This window comes from Carica papaya, chromosome 1 (assembly GCF_054855325.1).
Source record: "Carica papaya isolate Zhongbai chromosome 1, ASM5485532v1, whole genome shotgun sequence".
Lineage (NCBI taxonomy): Eukaryota > Viridiplantae > Streptophyta > Magnoliopsida > Brassicales > Caricaceae > Carica > Carica papaya.
Window position 1 is genome coordinate 25,830,030 of NC_142309.1, and position 19,334 is coordinate 25,849,363.

At 36.5% G+C, this 19,334-nt stretch overlaps 1 protein-coding gene across 2 annotated transcripts; it reads left to right on the forward strand.

Annotated features, from left to right (window-relative positions):
- The first annotated feature begins 1,860 nt into the window (after nucleotides 1–1,860).
- On the forward strand, nucleotides 1,861–18,238 carry LOC110825475 (PHD finger family protein). Of its 2 annotated transcripts, none has more exons than XR_015821704.1 (18): nucleotides 1,861–3,532; nucleotides 6,587–6,672; nucleotides 6,790–7,179; nucleotides 7,265–7,348; nucleotides 7,478–7,858; nucleotides 11,487–11,547; nucleotides 12,682–12,822; nucleotides 12,888–13,136; nucleotides 13,278–13,525; nucleotides 13,618–13,848; nucleotides 13,947–14,168; nucleotides 14,282–14,335; nucleotides 14,495–14,560; nucleotides 14,668–14,799; nucleotides 14,887–14,940; nucleotides 15,767–15,826; nucleotides 16,409–16,776; nucleotides 16,946–17,086. XR_015821704.1 is itself a non-coding variant. In XM_088223055.1 (18 exons), the coding sequence occupies exons 1-18, from the start codon at nucleotides 2,215–2,217 to the stop codon at nucleotides 17,613–17,615; spliced, it is 4,347 nt and encodes a 1,448-aa protein (XP_088079181.1). In that variant the 5' UTR covers nucleotides 1,862–2,214; the 3' UTR covers nucleotides 17,616–18,238. The 2 variants fall into 2 exon arrangements, 1 of the variants encoding a protein (XP_088079181.1); XM_088223055.1 differs by lacking the exon at nucleotides 16,409–16,776 and adding an exon at nucleotides 17,448–18,238 and having other exon boundaries at nucleotides 1,862–3,532; nucleotides 16,946–17,347.
- Nucleotides 18,239–19,334: the final 1,096 nt, after the last annotated feature.

Below are 19,334 nucleotides of genomic sequence, written 5' to 3' on the forward strand. Positions count from 1 at the left end.
TCGGAAAGGGGCTCATCGGAGGTAATTTTTAGTTTTTTCCACGGTGGTATTGTCGAATTTTACCCGCATTTTTTGTCTCATCCGTCGGTCCTTTTGCTCCGATTTGGCCATGGGGGTATTCAAAATCAAAATTTGAGCGAATGAGAAAATTTTTACTTTTTTTTAGCAGTCGGAGGTGGTTTTGGCACGACGGCGGGCGGCGGTCGGTTCCCTTCTCCAGCGACTGGCTCTTCTTCTCTGGCAGGTGGTTGGTGGCTAGGATTAGGGTTTGGTGTGAAATAAGGTATTTATACCCATCTCCCTTTAATTTGGACTGTTCATTGAGTTTGATATCGATTATGCGATTGTGTTTAAAGAGTAAATAAATATGGACCGTTCATCGTGATTTGATCTGAACTGTATAATCACACATGAGGAGGGAACGAATTCAGATCGTCCACACGCGTGGGAATAAATCCAGACTGTCTGATTGCGGGCACGCGGATTGCTAGTTTGACCTCTCGAATGGCACTGAGTCAGCGTACTTTGCCACGTGACGCGCTCCGATTTGTCGGGGCTGCTGACCTGGCGGTCTTACGTGGTACATTTTTCTTAAATTACGTTTTGACCATCAGTTTCTGATTTTTCTTTCAAAAATACTCTTCGAACCCAAATTTTCACTCGTTTTTTCTCAAAATTATTTTCAATTTCATTATTCATTTTTTTTTTCTAATTTTGCATTAAATAAAAATTTACTATTTTAAAATTTATATTTTTATATATTAATTTAATTTTTTTAAAAATTAATCATGGGTTAAATTTTCGGACCCGGATATTACAGTAACTACCTTATCGATGAAGACAGTTGAAGAAATTATATGCTTTTTATGGAGACTCTGGATCGAGCAGAATGAAACTTTGTTGGTAAGGAGAGTTTATGTAGAACAAATTATAGTGTTTTTAGCATAGAGATATCTGATCGAATGGAGGCTTGCACAGGATATTATATGAGGCTCTCATACATTATTGCAAAATTGTGCTTACCCCTAGTGTTAATGGGAGCCACCACCTCTTAGAATTTAGAAATGTAATGTAGACAACAACTGAAGCCAATATTCAGAGGAGGCGGGGTTTAGAGCAATCATTCAGGACTTATAAAGGAGATTAATATAAATTGTCTTGAACAGAACTAAACGTTGTCGGTCAACTTTCATGGCGGAGCTAATTGACTTTCATTTGACTTTACAATACATCTCTACCCATATTCCATGACTAGGAATTATTGGGGTGGACATTTAGAGGGTTAGCAAAGTTCTAATAAGAGGGAGGATTGTTCCAAATTTAGCTTTATTATTGATTATTGTAAGTTGTTCTTATCACTTAGGTTTGAGATAGTTATTAATTGGGCTAGTAGGAAAGCAAACAAGCTTGCTCACAGGATACCACGGGAGGCCGGCTTTAATTTATGTTTCTATGTATGGGGAGGGCTGCCTTCGGATTTGACTATATTGCTTCAGTTGATTGAATCCTTGAATTGGTCATTTAAAAAAAAAAACAATTTGTTTCAGTTTATTTATTTGATAAAAATATTTAAGAATTTTTGTTGGTTTAACGCATATTTATAATTTGTTATTAAATATATTTTTTATTTAATTAATTTAATATTATTCTCTTAGATATAATTATTTTTGAAGGAAACATTTAACTATTTATTTTTTTAATGATTAGTACCAGTGATTGATTTTTGGCTGATGAAACTAATGAATAGTACCAGCTGCACGCCACGTGGTTGAATCAGCGGCGTTACGCGGATGCATTTAGTGTTGGCCACCACAGGCTATCGAAACCCCGTTATAAAAATCCCTTAAGACGAACCGTCCTCTTGCCTGTAAAGAACGCGAATCTCTCTCTCTTTCTCTCTCTGCCATCCGAAAGCGAAATCGAATTACGGAAAAAAAAAAAAACAATCCCTCTAGAAAACGGATCCAAAATAATACGCGAACCAGAATAACTGAAAACCCTAACCCTAGCCGCGGCCAACTTATCCTTTTGTATTTCATGTCGCTGCACGTCAGACTGATAGGGGGCCAAGATTAGGGTTTGGTTTATGGTCAGAATTAGGTAGTGTTAGGGTTTTGATTTTTCGCTCTTATGTCTATACGAACGGAGATAGATCAGTACTAGGGTTTCGGTAATGAAATACGTAGGCTGTGGGGGGAGTGGCTCTTGTCGGGGATGACCGAAGGCCGATGCCACCGGCGGAAGAAGATGATGGGTAGGGGTGCGGATGGAGGTTGTGGCACCGAAGAGAGGCCGTGCCGCCCAGGTTCTAGGGTTCCGGTGAAGACGTCGGCGACCGAACCGGAAAATTCGGAGAAACCAATTACTCTTGACGTCGATGTTTTCTCTCAGGCGCGTAAGGTTCTGTGCGAGCGGTCTCCATTTGATATCCCAGAAGATGGGTCTGTTCTGGGCTTGAGTGCGCTAACTCTGCCCAGTGGACTGGCCAGTTTGTTGAAGCAATCGGATAGCAGGAAGCGGCACAAGAAGTCCCATTCGGGCGCGGACAAGAAGTCTTCTAGGCAGGGCGAGAGATCACGAGCTGGGAACATTTGGGTTGAGACTGAGGAGTACTTTAGGGACTTGGCATTGCCTGATATCGATGCTTTGTTTGAGTTGAGCTTGTCTAGTTCGTTAGCTGATAGGAAATGCGTTCCAGTATCCGGTAATGAACCAGAAGCACTTGGAAATGTGAACATGCATGAGAATGCAAGTCCCGTCACTACTGGAAATGTTGGAAATGGAAATCTATTTCTTGCTAAAGAGGAGGTCGAGGAGCCTGTCATTAAAGAGGAGGTTGTAGATGTTAGAGAGGAGGTGAAAGATGTTCTCAAGCATGAAATGGAGGAGAATGTTCGGCAATATATGGAAATTGACTCCACGAGAACTCATAGCTTGGCGCCAGAAGAAAATGTTTGTTCTGTTTCGGACTCCTCTGGCAGTTTAGAGTGGATCTTAGGTTCCAGGAGTAGGATTTTATTAACTTCAGAGAGGCCTTCCAAGAAGCGGAAGCTATTGGGTAGTGATGCAGGGTTGGAAAAAGTATTAGTTGCGTGTCCATGTGAAGGGAGTTTGTCTTTGTGCCATTTCTGTAGCACTGGTGACACTAGCCAAGATTTGAACAGATTGTTTATTTGCAGTTCTTGTAAGGTTGCTGTCCATCAGAAATGCTATGGCGTGCAAGACAATGGTGATGGACCTTGGTTATGTTCCTGGTGCAAGCAGAGGAATGATGTCAGCGATTTGGTTGGTCGTTGTGTACTTTGCCCAAAACAGAGTGGTGCTCTAAAACCCATCCATAGGAGTGTCGAAAAGAATGGGCCTGTTGAGTTCGTTCATTTGTTCTGTTCTCAGTGGATGCCTGAGGTTTATGTCGAGGACTTAACAAAAATGGAGCCAATTTTGAATATGGAAGGAATAAAGGAAACTCGCAAGAAGTTAGTGTGTAATGTTTGCAGGATGAAGTGTGGTGCATGTGTTCGGTGCAGTCATGGTATGTTTTGTTAACCCTTATTAAATTTTACCTCTCTGCGTTGCCTTTTAATTTTGGCTGCTGAATCCAGGAGATAGTTTCTGTCACGCAAATCTGCTACAGTTTGTGCTTTTGTACGCTGCAAATCTCTACTTCTACAAATTATATGTTCTTGTACTCCGTGGTTTCTGTTTGTTCTCAGAACGTGCGTTGTATTTTTCTTATCATCTTATTGTCTTCTATAGAGCATGTAATATTACAGTTAAGATAAAGATTTTTGTTTTATGCTTATTCTCAAATAATCTTGTCTCTGAGTTTAATTTTTCTTCACACCTAGTACTTAACAGAGAAGTATTACATTCTGTTCCATAGTGATTACATAAATAAATCTTCTCTTCTTTCTTCAGGGTTTATCTTGGCACAAGAAAATTTTCATTTTTTATGTCTACGAGCTTGATATTTGAAACTCAAGTCTTTACCTACTTTTAATGTTCTTTAATCTCTGGAAAGAGTTGGAAGATCATCTTATTCCCTGTTGCTATAGAAGTTCTGGAAGTTGCCTTATGTCTTATTGGCAGATCAGATGATCTGATCTTTTGCAGTCATCTAGGTGCCTAGGAAATGAATTTGATTTTTTGCATTTTAATCGAGAAACATTCTCGTGCTCTTACCTATGCATTTGCGAAGTTCTGATAGTGATCTCTGTAGGAAATGTTGTACTTACTGATCAGATGTGTTTAAAATGGATACTAGACAAGTACAGAATGCTCTGTTCTTCTTTGAGCTGTTGCAAAGGAATGATTAAGAGATGATGGGATCTTTTAGGTGGCTGCAAGCTGTTGGTTCATTTATAGATCATAAACATTATTATGGATTTGGGAGGGGGAACTAGAACCAATCAAATAATATCTACTACATGAGGGGTATCCTGTGGACTTTTTGGAGCCTGAAATGCATTTTCATTAGTGGCTTGTAGTGCTGCCGTCAGCTTTCTGCATGGTTTGAGAAGTAAGGAGGTATTTTGCCTTGAAAATTATCGTGGATGAATTTGTTATTTAGAGCTTAAGCTGCAAGCTTTAGAGAGTAGGGGCAGGCTAGCCACCAACTGGTGAAGAGTTTTACCTTGACTATTAAACTAAGGTTTCTGGAATTTCTTTTGAACCGAGTATCAAGCAAAAATGACTTGCTTTGCTAACAGCAGCGCCTGCCATGGGCTTTACTGACTAATGAGTCCTTTGTCGCTATCCATATAGAAGATAGCTTAAACAGAGTATGACCTAAGACGATAGTTTTGAAGATTCCATTGCAAATTTCTTTAAGATTGTTTACGATGATATTGTTCAACAATAAAATGCTTACAAATCTTTTCTCTGTGATGACTAATGCCTTCTTATGCACTCATGATCATATTTGTTGAATGGAAAATTTGACTTTGGTGGCTTGAGTTTGCAGTCATTGAATAGGCTTTTAATGATTTGCATTTACCTGCTGACATTCTTTTTGCTTGCTCTTTCTCTTTTCTCTTTCACTTGCACAGAAGTTGGCCTAAGTACCCTTTTTCATGCAGTTTATCTGTCTGCTTGCTAGCAGGTCATTTTAATATTTATTAGTTTGTACACTAGCTATAGTTTCCGTGATGGTTGTCTGAGTTCTCTTAGTTTTAATCTTTGTTAGGAAGGTTCAATGTTCAACTTCTTTTGTGTGTGCATCAATAGCTAAGTTAGGCCGTGCCTATGTGTGCTACAAGATGTATAATTATAGAATACTTGAGCCTGATTATGTTTGCAAAGGAATTGGGAGACTATTCTATGCTAGACCTTTCTCTTATCTTTTCTTGTTTCCTGGTTTCCTATTTTATTCTTCTTGTACGAAGATGCCTTTTTTCTCAGTCTTCTTTGTAATTTCTTCTGTCTTCACTACTGTTTCTTTTTTAATCAAAATTCGGTAATGAACATTTATGAATTTCTAGAGCTCTTAACTGCTTTCCACTATTTTTCTTAGTTTTGTTCATCTAACCCCCCCCCCCCCCGAGAAGAGAAAAGGAACTTAGTCTTTGAATCTGCTGTTTGAATTGTGTGAGACAAGAGTCACTAAATGTTTGAAACTCCCCCATTTTGCCTGTCACTATGAGCATGAGAGTTGTAACCAGAATGTCCATTTTTCTTTTTGAAATAAATAACCAGAATGTCCATTAACAGACAGCATGTGATGTCTGTTAATGAATGATTTTTGACTTCCTGGAGATGATTATAGTTTATTGTGGAATTTCCCTGAAATATTTAATGGAGTTGAGGCCATGTATGTTGGGAAGAATATTTGGGATAATAGTTTTCATTATTTCATTAATGTGAGTGTTTGTGACCCCATTGTCTAGTGGTATGGGGCAAGATGGCATGTTCGTCCTCTCATGCATTACCTTAAATTTACATTCTTCATCAATAATTTTCATCTTTTATTATTTAAAAAAAATAATTTTCATCCTTTATTGATGAAGACAGTAATTGTTACGGGGATAAAATTTGAGGATGTAATTTAAATGAGCTTGTGTATCTAGTTACTTTCTATCCTCTGCTTAAGGAGGTGAATTTGCTATTACGGATTTCCTGCCCTAGGAGGTGCAGTGTGAAAATTTCTTCCAGAACTCTATGTTAGTTGACTGTTGAAGGATCCATGTCAATGATAAAATGTTTGGATTACGGGTTTACTGGCTAGATTAGATTTGTAAGCCTTTTGTTTCCCGAACTAATGTATACAAAGCTGATTGTCTGTAGGCTTATTAGCTGTTCCATGTCAAATGCGTAAGGTCTTATGCTGACTAAGCTCAAGCATTCTTTGCTGCTGACACCAAGATTGCTGATTTTCTTTATTACTTTTCTCTCACTTGTGAAGTTCTTATTGCTGCTAGTTGCTAGCTGCCACTATTTTGATTGGCTTTCATCATTCAATTTTATATGGGGCTTATTTTTTCCTTTCATTGTTCAGTACTAAAAATATGAATTATATGTTTTTGTACCTTTTTCAGTACTTATGGAAGTTCTGATGCGATCATTTGACTTCTTGTCTTTGGTTTTCCAGGTACATGCAGGGCATCTTTTCATCCTATATGTGCAAGGGAGGCAGGACACAGGTTGGAGGTTTGGGGAAAATATGGATGTGATAATGTATGACTTTCTCTATCTGCATGAAACTGTTTGGCACAACTTTGGGTGCTGTTATTGTATTTATGCAGTGATGGGTCTATTAGTAAAGGTTGCTTACTTCTTTCAATGGTTCTATAGATTGAATTGCGGGCGTTTTGTTCAAAGCACTCAGAGATCCGTGAGAGTAACAGGTCGCAACAATCAGGAGATCCTCGTGTTACTGTTGCAAGTAATATCTCTCTTACCAATCATCTTCCTTCATCTATGAACAAGTCAAACAAGTTAAAAGATGGATGCAACAATGGGGATAAGATGGCACTCCACGTAGAGACTCCTGACGCAAGCTCTGATATATCTGGCAATAGTGAATCACAAGAAAAAGCAATGTCTGACTCCAAATTAAATGCTAGAACTGTGTCAGACTGCAATGAAGCTCAGCAACATGTGAATGTGGGAATGCTAGAGAGGAAGAACAGGGAAGATATCAATCCATCTGAATCCCTGAATTTTGTATTGATTTTGAAGAAGGTATTTGGGGAAATATATATATCTGATCTCAACTAGTTGTTTTACTCCAGTTTATTCCATGCCTTACTGTCTGCACATCCTGCAGTTAATCAATCGGGGAAAAGTTGACGTGAAAGATGTAGCATCGGAGATTGGTGTCTCACCTGATTCACTAAGTGCCACACTTGCTGTAATGCATGAATCAATTTGTTTTCTACATTGCAATGAGATTCTTCTAAAGCAGTTACTAGTCATTGGTTGTTTCTCTTCTCTTTTTTGGGTTTTCTTTTGTTGTGACCTTTTGGATGTTTTAATGTAGGATGGTTACTTGCTGCCTGACTTGCAATTGAAGCTAGTTAAATGGCTCAAAAGTCATGCTTACATGAGTACTTTGCAAAAGGGTCTGAAAGTCAACACAAAATCTGGGATAACATCCATGTCTGAAATGGGCACAGTTGCCTGTTCCGATGGTGTAACAGTGTCAGACTCAGAAATATCAGATCCTGTTGCTGTTAAGTCAGTACCCCCACGGAGAAGAACCAAAAGTACAATTAGAATTTTGAGGGATAATGAAATAATGTGCTCTGATGGAATTTGTGGTTACAATGGGGTTGTTGTGGACAAGATTAAACCAGATCAGCTTATTAAGAAAGAAGAAGAGGATTTGAGTGGCGTATCTGTTCCTGACTCAACTGTAAAGGTAATCTTGTCATATGTAGACATTTGCTTCAAACCTTTATGTAGCAAATGCATATTGCCCATTTGCTCCCTAGATATCTAACTATCAATTGAAGTTATGTTTATGTTGTGAATTGGATGCAAAAGCGTCAAGTTCTAGTTGCTTTTGGTTGCAGAATTTCTATTCACCTTTTTCTCTTATCCCAGTGGAAGTGGCTGGATTTATCATGTATGTTAGTATTACTGGGGCCATTTATTTATACGTTTTTAGTCCATGGATCCCCTTATACATCTTTCAACCATAGGAACTCTTGAAATTTGCTATGGATTTATATTTTGTTGTCAGTATATTTCTTTGATGTATCTGAATTTCCCTTGTTAATATAGTTCTGAATTATGAGCACAACTGGGGAAATGTTGAAGTTTGACTGGGAGGGAGATGTTCAGTATGGTCCTTTTTTAGGTTTTGGACCATTCTTAGTTTAAGAGTTCTTTTTCTAATCCAACTTTTTGCCTCAAGCCCTCATTTTCTGGCTGCCTCAGATTTAGATTCTCCATAGATTAATTTACCTAAAAAGTCAATTTTTGTCAACCTGGAAGCCCTAATTGTTGTTTTTATTCTATGTCATGATTATTTTAGGTATAGGATATATGTGCACCTGGGAAGTCGGTTTCTTCAAGCTCTTTGTGATCAGGTGCCTTTGTTCGTAGAAGTTTTATCTTGCCCTCACACACTGAATTTTTCTCACCCACCCTTAATGGTACTTAATTCTTCATGGTGTCCAGCCATTGCCCTAGAATTTTGAAATTCTTAAAGAGACTGTGTTGGTGCATAGCTAGCTCCATGTTACCATTTCAGTATTTGCAGGTAATATCCATGACTAATTTCTAGCTTATGGGGCAGATGCTGAAAATCTAGTGTTTCCATGTTGTACAAACGCTTTTACTCATGGTTTTTCCTGAGACTTCATTGCTTCAGATTTTTTTTTTCTCGTCTCCGGAGCTGCTTTTCTCTTAATTTATTGGAATAAGAATCTTTTTATTTGGGCTCTATATTGTTAGATATGAAGAAGTAAACCTGGTGTTATATGTGCCTATTTCTTTTCCCCATGTACAAGGATGTCTAGACTTCTAAATTTATTGGAACTGGTCCTTGTTACTTGCGTTCTATTTAGTTGGATATGAAAGTAAATCCCGGTTGTAGATGTGCTTAGTTCTTTTCCTTATGTAGAAGGATACCTACATGGTATGGGTAGTTTTTCTTTTTTCTGTATCTGCCAAAAAAGTTTTATATTTCTCATATTTATTATTGACTTGTGAAAGTAGACTTACCATATGTGTAACGATTAAAAGGAAAGGAGATAAGAGATGCTAACTTCGCATCAAGCTTCAAGCCTTTTAAGGTAAAGGAAGTAAACTTTGATCCTAAACATTAAGAGAGACTCATTAAGTTTCTTGAAATTAATTGATGCCATTTTTAGTTGGGATTTTTGCAATACAGAGCATTAGATCCTCTGAACTTTCCATCCTCTTGTTTTTTGTGCATGTGGTTACAGAAGGGTTGTTTTAATATTAGTAGTCGACCATAAGGTAGATAGGTTTAGCAATCATCTGAATGGGAAGGTTCATTTAGTTTAAACTTCTACTATGAAGTAGAGAAGTTCCTGGAATGTGAAAGGTTGTAAGTTCTAATATTATCTTTTCTTGCTTTAATTGGTTTTAATAGCCTCAAGTAATGCATCGGAAGTATCTTAATTGGTTCAGTCTTGTATTAAATTCACGTTTATTTCACGCAGTTGCTTTAATTAATTCACAATTGAGAATTTGGATCTTTTTCCCTCAAAATCCTTCTCATGATTATGAGGAGTTGATCATGATGTGAGACTAAATTAATTATAGGGGAAATTTGGCGATCAAGATAATGCTCGAAGGAAACTAAACGATGTATTTTAGAATAACTTCTGTCTGATTTTGATAAAAGAAAGTATAATATTTAAATAGGACCAAGGGAGGGCTATCCTGCCTGATGCTTATCTACAAAAGTATGAATGTAGATTAAGTGTATGACAAACTATTATGAGGTTGCCAAGATTGTGCGTAAAATACCTTGGTTTGCTCCCACCCTCTTAACTAAGAGTTGGATTCTGCAATCCAAATTGCCATTCGTTTGTGTCCCAGGATCTTGCTGAATGCGAGAGATCAAAGGAGAACCATGGTGCCTGATGCCCATCTATAGAAGCACGGGTGTGTGTTAGCTGTATGACAAACTATCTATGAGGTTGCAAAGATAGTGCTAAAACAAACTTGGTTACGCGCCCACTTGTAGAAGGCTTTAACCAAGATCCTGATCCTGCTGTCCAAATTGCCATTCTTTTATGCCCTAGGATCTTGTAGAATCAATCTAAATCTCAAAACTTGGGATGTCAATTTAAGTAGTTTTTTCTTATCTTTGAAAGTATAAAGATTTTAAGGCAAGATAATGATAAAGGTCTGAAGAGAGATGGAGGAACAAATAAAGACAATTGGTAGTTTCCTTTGTTCGTTAAGAATTTTTTTTCCTAAGAGCAGAGTGACGAAACAAAGTTAATAGTTTTCTTTTGTAGATTAGATTTTTTTTAAGAATTTTTAAGAAAAGATAGAAGGAGAAGTTATTTTGTGAATGAGTATATTCTGATCTTGTATTTTCTTTCCTTATTATCGAAAGAAAAAATCTGAGTGATAAGTAAAAACTCATGAAGTTATTTATGAGTCCACCAATAATATTGAAAGGGATGCTACATATCATATACTGGTTACACAAAATAATTCTTCGGATATTACTGTCGTAGATAGAGGTGTTAGTAGAGAAAAATAATCTTGGTTGGTAACTGATACATTGGATAGGAAACAGGTAGAGGAGTGAATAAAGGAAACTAATTGTTCTCTTGGTATCTATAAATAAAGGGAGCGGAGGAACAGGAAACAGATCACTATTTGACTTGTTTTAGCTAAATAAGGAGAATTTTTGAGGATTTGGCATGTTCCTGAAGAAGCAAGATAGTCGAATTAAATGTGAATTGCGACATATTTAATTTCTAAAGTTACATACTCATTGATATAATAATAGTAATACTATAATTGATGTTGAACTACATCAACAATCAATTGCCATCCAAATGTGATTTTCAACTACTCATGATCTGAAACACGAATCCGTCTATCCCATGCACCCGAAATGTCTTAGTAGTGTGCATTCTTCCTGTTCCTGTTCCGCAGTTCAGAAGCTACGACATTCCTGGTAAGAGTGATGGTCATTGAACAAAATACTGAAAGAGTTCGAACCACATAATATCATGTAATTTTTTTCTTCTCTCCTCCCCAAATAGCCAAAGAAATAAGGGATATGGTTATCTGTTTTAGATATGATGATTGATTTTCAGGGTTAATGAAGTATTTTGTGAATTACAATTTTGGATTGATGGAGGGTCTTTTAACAGCTTTTAGTTGCTTTGGGGCATAAATACAAGATCATGATGAAGTTACATTCATTTTCATGGATGCTTTTGTATAAGATTTCCATATGAAGTCAACTTGTTGAAAGAAAATTCTTTCTTCATTGAATATTTTAGCTTGTTTGATGAGATTTAATTTTTTTTTTCTTTTTTTGGCAGAGGTCAGCCGAGCTGGAAATTGTACAAAATTCTTTGCAGAAGCCTCTATCCAAGGACGAAGGTATGCTTTTGTCAATCATCTTTGAGTAGTGCTCTTTTTTCACTGGTTCAATGTTCTTCTTTTGAGTATTTACCAAGTTTTGATGAATATCTCTCTGTGTGTATATATATATGTATTTGTATATGTGTATCTTCTATTTCCCTGTATATTTGATTGTTGTATATCTTTGCTTTTACCATTTATTGCTTGGAAGCATTTAAAAGTTGCAGCTTACTCTTGGATTGTTTGAGGGAACTCTGGTAAATCCCTTTGAAATAAAACTCTATTTATTTGAAAGAGATTGGCAGCAAATATTGCAATTCAAAAAAAAAAAGATTGGCAGCAAATATCTGGAAATATGGTAAAACTGTTATCTGCTAGCAGTTGTGGTAAATAATTTCAAAGAACACATTTTGAAGTTACATCTGAAGAGGTTGCAAGTTTGCAAGCAAACTGAACTTTACCATACATGCTGCAGCACATTAAACTTCCTAGATAACAGGCTGCTATGTGCATTGAACTTTGTAGAAAAGAGCAACTGCAACCCAGCTAAACTTTTAACTATACATTCTGTAATGCATTAAACTTCTTAGGTAACCTGAAAGATAGTCATGGGTAATAAAAATAGAACGGAGAGACATGTTTATCTCAAAAAAAAAAAAGACTAGGGAGGTGCAAACCAGAAAGAAAAGGAAAGCAAGAAAAGAGTAATTGAACAGCTACCTAATACTTGGGGATTAGATCCGTTAATGTCTTCACTTCTCAATCTAATAATACTTATTTGTTCAAAAAAGGTGAAGCATTACCTTAGTAAATTTCTCTCTCTCTTTCATATATATACACAATGCTTTGTTATTGCAACTGTCTGATTGTTGTCCTCTCTCTTAAATTCCTATCTGATTTCTGGAAAGTATGGTCTTTTCCCTAATGTTAAAGTTGTCCCATTTTATGTTGAATTTTGGTTTGCTATATTTGTGGTGAAAACTGGTCGTTGACTAATTTGGTTACCTTTTATAGAAGCTTTCTTGTTTCCTGGACTTCTCTTGTTCATTATCTTAATTTTATGCAAGTCCAAATAGTTAATGAAAGAATGTGGTTGATATCAACCCGTTGAAATCTTGGTCTCATCTGATACAAATACTATATGCCGGACAGGCCGTCTAGCTAAAGCCTCAAGTTGCAGTGTTTCTGGTGGGGTTGAATTAGAGCAGGCTTTCTCTCATGATCAGGATAGTTGTGTGGATCTGGAACAGGAAGCTCCATTATGCTCTGATCCATGTCCAAATGATCTTGATGGTAAAGTTTTTATTTTCCCTTCATGCCAAATGTGGACCACCTGTAACAGGGTAGCTTTTTGGCAGGTTGTACTAATGGAGAATTCTCTCGCTTGGAGGCATCTTCCAATGACACTGTTTGCCATTATAGGCCTGGTCAACACTCAAAGTGCAACGACATGATTTGTAAAACTGATGAACTCAATATGGAGCAGCTTATTGAGGCTAAGAAACTTGGAATTCTAGAACAGAGTCCTGAAGATGAATTGGAAGGAGAACTGATATATTACCGGAAGAGATTGCTTCACTATACAGTTGCAAGAAAGCAGTTTGCTGGTCACTTCTCTTTTCCTTTTTCTTTTGCATATTTTAGATATTTTCTTGCCTTTTGTGGATATGTATGCATGGGGAACTTGGAGTTCTACATTTTTGTGCTAGTTTACATTGATATATAGTTATTCGTGTAATCTGTTGCAGACAATCTAGTTTGTAAAGTTGCCAAGAGTTTGCCGCTGGAGATTGACATACAGCGTCAACAAAGATGGGATAATGTGCTTATTAACCGATATCATTCTGATCTTAGAGAAGCAAAGAAACAGGGTAGAAAGGAGAGAAAACATAAGGAAGCTCAGGCTGTTCTAGCTGCAGCAACTGCTGCTGCTGCAGCTTCATCTAGGATATCGTCGTTGAGGAAAGATGTACTTGAAGATTCTGCGAGACAGGAGGTTATTATTATTTTTCATGTGTTTTCTTGACCATCACTTTTCCTTTATTAAAAGATATAACTATATTTATTGCCTTACTTCCTCCTTTGCAGAACCTGTTGAAGACAAGTAATTCTAACCGAAGGATTGGCAGTAGCTCTCAGCTGATGCCACGGGCAAAAGAGACACTTTCAAAGATGGCTGTTTCAAGGACGTTGTCAGAAAAGCAGTCTGATTATTTGCAGTCAGTCTCAGATTTTTCAAGAGATCATCCAAGATCATGTGATATCTGCAGACGATCAGAAACAATACTGAATCCTATTTTAGTCTGCTCCGGTTGCAAGGTTCTGTGGCATGAGTCATAATCATTTTCTTTCCTCCTTTTTGGTTAGTTTAATGTCTGTTTTTGTCATGACTGATGGCAAAGCCTTTGTGCTAGCAGGTTGCTGTTCACTTGGATTGCTATCGGAGTGTAAAAGAATCTACTGGTCCATGGCACTGTGAATTATGCGAAGATTTACTGTCATCTAGATCATCTGGAGCTCCATCTGTCAATTTTTGGGAGAAACCCTATTTTGTTGCGGAATGTGGTTTATGTGCTGGCACTACTGGTGCTTTTCGAAAATCTGCTGATGGTCAGTGGGTCCATGCCTTCTGTGCAGAGGTGAATCTCTTTTTTGCTTGTTGGTTACTCAACTGATGGCAGCTCTGTTTGAGTGTATGACACCTTTCTATCTTCATGTAAGATGTAAAATAAAAATTTCTTCTGTTTTGTAGTGGGTCTTTGAATCAACCTTCAGAAGGGGACAAGTCAATCCTGTACAGGGAATGGTATGTGCATGGACACTATCTGAACTTTGACATAGTTTACATTTTTTTATCCATATATCAGAAACTTTTTAGGAAATACAATCCATTCGAAGTTTGCAACTCCAAATAGTCCTTTTTTTTCTTGTATTGAACTTACTATTGTACGTGATGGAATACCAGGACACAATTCCGAAGGGGATTGATATTTGCTGTATCTGCCGTCGCAACCATGGTGCATGCATTAAGGTGGCATTGGCAATTAGATATTCTTCTTTTCATGGTTTAGTTTATCTCTGTTTGAATTAATAAATACATTCAGGTTAAGATTTTCATCAGCAATTTATTCCATGCAGTGTAGTTATGGTCATTGTCAGACAACATTTCATCCCACTTGTGCTAGGAGTGCTGGTTTCTACATGACCGGTGGTGGCAAGTTGCAGCACAAGGCTTACTGTGAAAAACACAGCTTAGACCAGAGGGCAAAGGTCTATATTGTTTACTATAATTAAGATATTTCTTTGTTCATCAGTTATAATGCCTGACTTCATTTTTCAATTGCTCAATCTTTATAGGCTGAAACTCAAAAGCATGGAGTAGAGGAGCTGAAAAGCCTCAAGCAAATTAGGGTAAGGTTTCATCTGATTTTTATTTGCTCTGTTCTTATATTTGTCAAATGGTTATCAATTATTTGTTCATTTCTATATTTGTTTGCCCGTATAAGATGATCTTGACATTTTCATAATGATAGAAATGAGATCAAACTAGTTCCAGTAAATTAATAGGTTTTTAATGTTGTATTAGTTCTGAAGATACTTAGAGGCTCCATTTGATTGTGGTTTGGTTGTGATATTGTTCAGAAGAAAGGCTTTTGTTCAGCAACTTTTTTCCATGACTGTGGTTAAAAGCTTGCTATATAACAAGTGGCTGTTGTGTTTAGTAACTTAGGCTTAACAAAATATTGTTGAAAATGTCATAATCTATGATATGTTTTGGAAAAAATTCTTTTGAAGATATTATGGGAATATAATTAATATGATTATCTGTTTCGGCGAAGCAGCCTATAATTGCATTTCCTAACAAAAAAAAAAAAAGTTTTGGAAAAACAATTGATGTGTCCTTAACAGAACTTCATTTTTTCAAAAGCAAGAATATGAACTCCCGAAGCACCGCAGTGGAAAGAAGCTAAGATGTATTTGTATTTCTAAGAATGGAGAAATTGGTACTGACAGATTTTTCATATCTATGAGAAATTTGTACCACATTATATGTGGTTGTGTAGACTGTTTTTGGATTTGCTATCCTGCAGTATGTTTTTTCTAACATGTTTTATGCAAATTATCGTCAAATGTTCTTGCAATTACGCTCATGGTTTGCATTAGTCATAAGTTGCATCTTCCTTAACTTCTTTCAGTTGAATAATCTGGTTGTTGGCACCTTGAACTGTATATGCAGGTTGAACTTGAGAGGTTACGCCTTCTTTGTGAAAGAATAATCAAACGTGAAAAAATAAAGGTAGCCTATCTTGTATTTGGAACGGAGTTTCATCTAGGGTTTTATTTGAAAAAGAGATTTTTGTTTAATTTTATCAATCTTAAGTTATTATTTAATCAAAATTTGGTTCTTTGGTATATGTTCCATGAGAGTTATGCGATTGTAAAGTTGGCAGAATATGTAAATGCAATGTTCTTGTGCCCCATGTAAATGGAACTGAAACTCAACATTTCTTGATTATTATCAATGGTATGATGAACTTGCACCCTGTTGGCAATCCTGCATAAGATCTGTCTATTTGAAATTTCTGTGTTTTTTTCACTTCCTGTGTTGAAGTATTATTATTATTTTATGAATTAAGCTTTCAACCATCTCCTGTGATTTTTTGCAACATCATAGATACTGAAGATGTTAGAAATATGAGACACTGGGGGATCTATTATTGGGGAGGATCCTAGTGCCTTTGTATTGATTTATATATCATGTATACTAGCACCAACTTTAAGAGTTATTTTCATCTTCTTGCTTGTGCAAACAATTAGTATTAACTCCAGCAATTATTGTTCGTTTTGCTTGCTGAAAGGTTTGATTCTTAAATTACAGTTGGGATCAGCTAAAACATTTCAAATTACTAGGTTGGCTTTCCAGAAGATCTTCTTTAAGTTGTTTCTTGGCTAGATATGAATTGTGCTGCTTCCGAAATTCTCTAATGCGTATCTGGGCCGTCCAGTTCCTGATTCTTGCAAAACTTGGCTATTTCTTATATGCCTGGAACTCCTGCTGTTTCATGTGTACTTTTTGGGTTTCGGTAATGCTGGGATTTGAACCTTCTGAGTAATGTTATTCGCTATAGTTGCGAAGAAAGCCATCCAGATGTTGTAGCAACGTCTTCTGGTTGGTTTTTGAATTCTTTACATTGGTCCTTGATGCTGATGTGCTAGAAGCCTTGGTTTTAATGACGTCCATGACAAGTTATTTATGCTCTATCCACTATCTATTTGTTTATTTTATTCATTTGTCGGTTCTGACCTCTCTCCTTCGATTTTGAATGCTTGTTAGTCTCTTGGAATTGGCTTTACCTTCGGACATACGTTGTCATCTCACTTGCTTATGCAAAGTTATCCTTGTTAATGCTTGCAGCGGGAGTTGGTTCTTTGCTCACATGAAATACTTGCTGTCAAAAGAGACCATGTTGCTCGTTCTGTCCTTGTCCATAGTCCCTTTTTTCCGCCGGATGTTTCCTCAGAATCGGCTACAACTTCCCTTAAAGGTCTTACAGATGGTTGCAAATCATGTAATGAAGCAATTCAGCGGTCAGATGATAATACTGTTGACAGTGCTCTCTCTATTAAGCACCGGAGTAAGGTTCCAGTATCTATGGACATTGATCAAAAAACTGATGACAGCTCCACTTCCCAAATCCATTTTACTCGGAAATCTACAGAAAGGGTTACATTCTCTGGGAAGCAAATTCCTCATAGACATAATTTTGCATCTCGTAATCTTTTGGATGATGGAGAATGGAGTTCCAAGTCTAGAAAGGTATAATGCATCTCTACCTGTCTCTTTTTTTGCTTTGATTTTTTCCTCTTTCAAATTTGAGATACTTACGTGGCTTGAACTTTATTATTGACAATCTCAGCATATTGAGACATTTGAGAAAGAGCTGGTAATGACATCAGATGAAGCATCTATGAAGAATCAACGGTTGCCAAAAGGGTATGTTTATATTCCTGTTGATTGCCTCCAAGAGGAGAAGCAGTGCAATCCAAATGCATCTTCTGCTGAGCCTCTAGAACATGATGGGTAGATTGATGTAATTCCCTGGTTGTTCATTTGGTTCGAGGCTGTAATCATCAGTCCTGTCGCTGTCTGTGTTATATGGACTGAATGCAAGTCCATATTAGTACAAAGGCAGAATGATTGAATGAACCAACGCGGTGATGATCTGGCTGGCATATCACATTAATAGGAATGAGATTCCAGTTGAGGTGGTAAGTTTGGGGTCAATTGTTGTATATTCTTGATGGGAGTAATTGTACAGTGGGTGAGGGTTTATGCTTTCTACATGTACTGAGGAGCGTTGATTTGTGCAAGTGGCTGGTGGAGGTTGGAGAGAACCTCTGCTTCTTGTAACTGTAAGGAGGAATTTAGATTTTTCCACCTACTGTATGTGCTCTGTAAAGTCGGTGTAGATATCTTTATCAATCATGAAAGAAAAATTTTCAACAGTCAAAATAGTTCCGGAATCCAAAAAGAAAGATCAGAGTATTTCTTCCTCCTGTTCTATCTAACACTTGTTGTGTAGGGAAGAGGAGAAGGTAGTTTATTGGTTAAGGAAGATGTGTGGTGATGCAAGTGTTGTACATTCTGTATTTAATTGGTCTTAAAGAGAAGAAGTATTCAGGCTTCAGCTGATAACAAGCCTCCTAATTCTTTGTTTGTACCTTCGTACGTATTTACTGACTGCTAGCTTGACCTTTTTCTGGTTTTTCAGGTTGTGGGATAGTGCGATGAGGTATGTTGTGAGAGTAAACTTCGTCCCTTTTACTTTTTGTGTAAAAATATTGTGCCGCATTTATCGATCACACACAACATGCGCACATAAACACTCCCATATCCTTAAAATCTTTTCTGTCCGAGTGTTAATAGTTTACTCATTCTGGGTTTCAGTCTTTTTTTTTTTTTTTAATTGGTAAGTATGATTTTTTTGTTTAGGTACTGTCTTTTGTATTCAGAAATTGAAAATATATTTACTTTTACTATAAAAAAAAATTGATATAGACGTATAAAAATATACTTACTCTTGTTTCTACGTAATGGATTTTTTGTTCTTTTGCATTTCTCTAAAGTAGTGTATTATACCAAAAAAAAAAAAAACTATTAGTTCAAAATTGTTTGTGATAAATTATATATAAGGCTTTACTTCGAGTTGAATTAAATGATACTGCAACAATGTTTAGTTCTAATAAATAATAATTCATTGCATAATATATAATGTTAATATTTTAATTGGGAAATACCGAAAATGACATGAAGATTAGACTGGTCTGCCCGTATTATAATTTGTTCTTAAATTGAGGGACATTTGAAGATTGATCCCTTTGAAAATATCACGAATGAAAATGATGATAAATATCACAAGCTTAAAAGTCCCAAGGATAACATTCTACAATTTTCCAGGGAAACAAACAAACCTATACGCCAATACAGAACTTCCTAATTAATAACTTGACCTTGATCCCGACCTATACGCTATACTTGTACAGAAAATTTCCACTTTGAGGGATCTGTTTCTCCTCTTCCTATGTAAATATATTCTCTTCATGTATATCACCCTTGACTTTTTTTTTTGTACCCATTTCAAGACGGTTTTTTCTTTTTAATTTGCTCCATTATTTTTGACAAACAAAATTTTGAACTAAGTTGGTGACAATTTGGATAATTGTGGAGCTTTTGGATTTCTTTTATCAGTTTAAAATTTTAAATTAATCGACATATTAAAATTGATTCATTTTTTATTATCTAT

Coding starts and splice junctions, on each gene's coding strand:
- LOC110825475 (XM_088223055.1), top strand. CDS start 2,215: ATGACCGAAGGCCGATGCCACCGGCGGAAGAAGATGATGGGTAGGGGT. Junction 7,180..7,264: donor TTGTATTGATTTTGAAGAAG/GTATTTGGGGAA, acceptor CACATCCTGCAG/TTAATCAATCGGGGAAAAGT. Junction 15,827..16,945: donor TCAAACGTGAAAAAATAAAG/GTAGCCTATCTT, acceptor TAATGCTTGCAG/CGGGAGTTGGTTCTTTGCTC.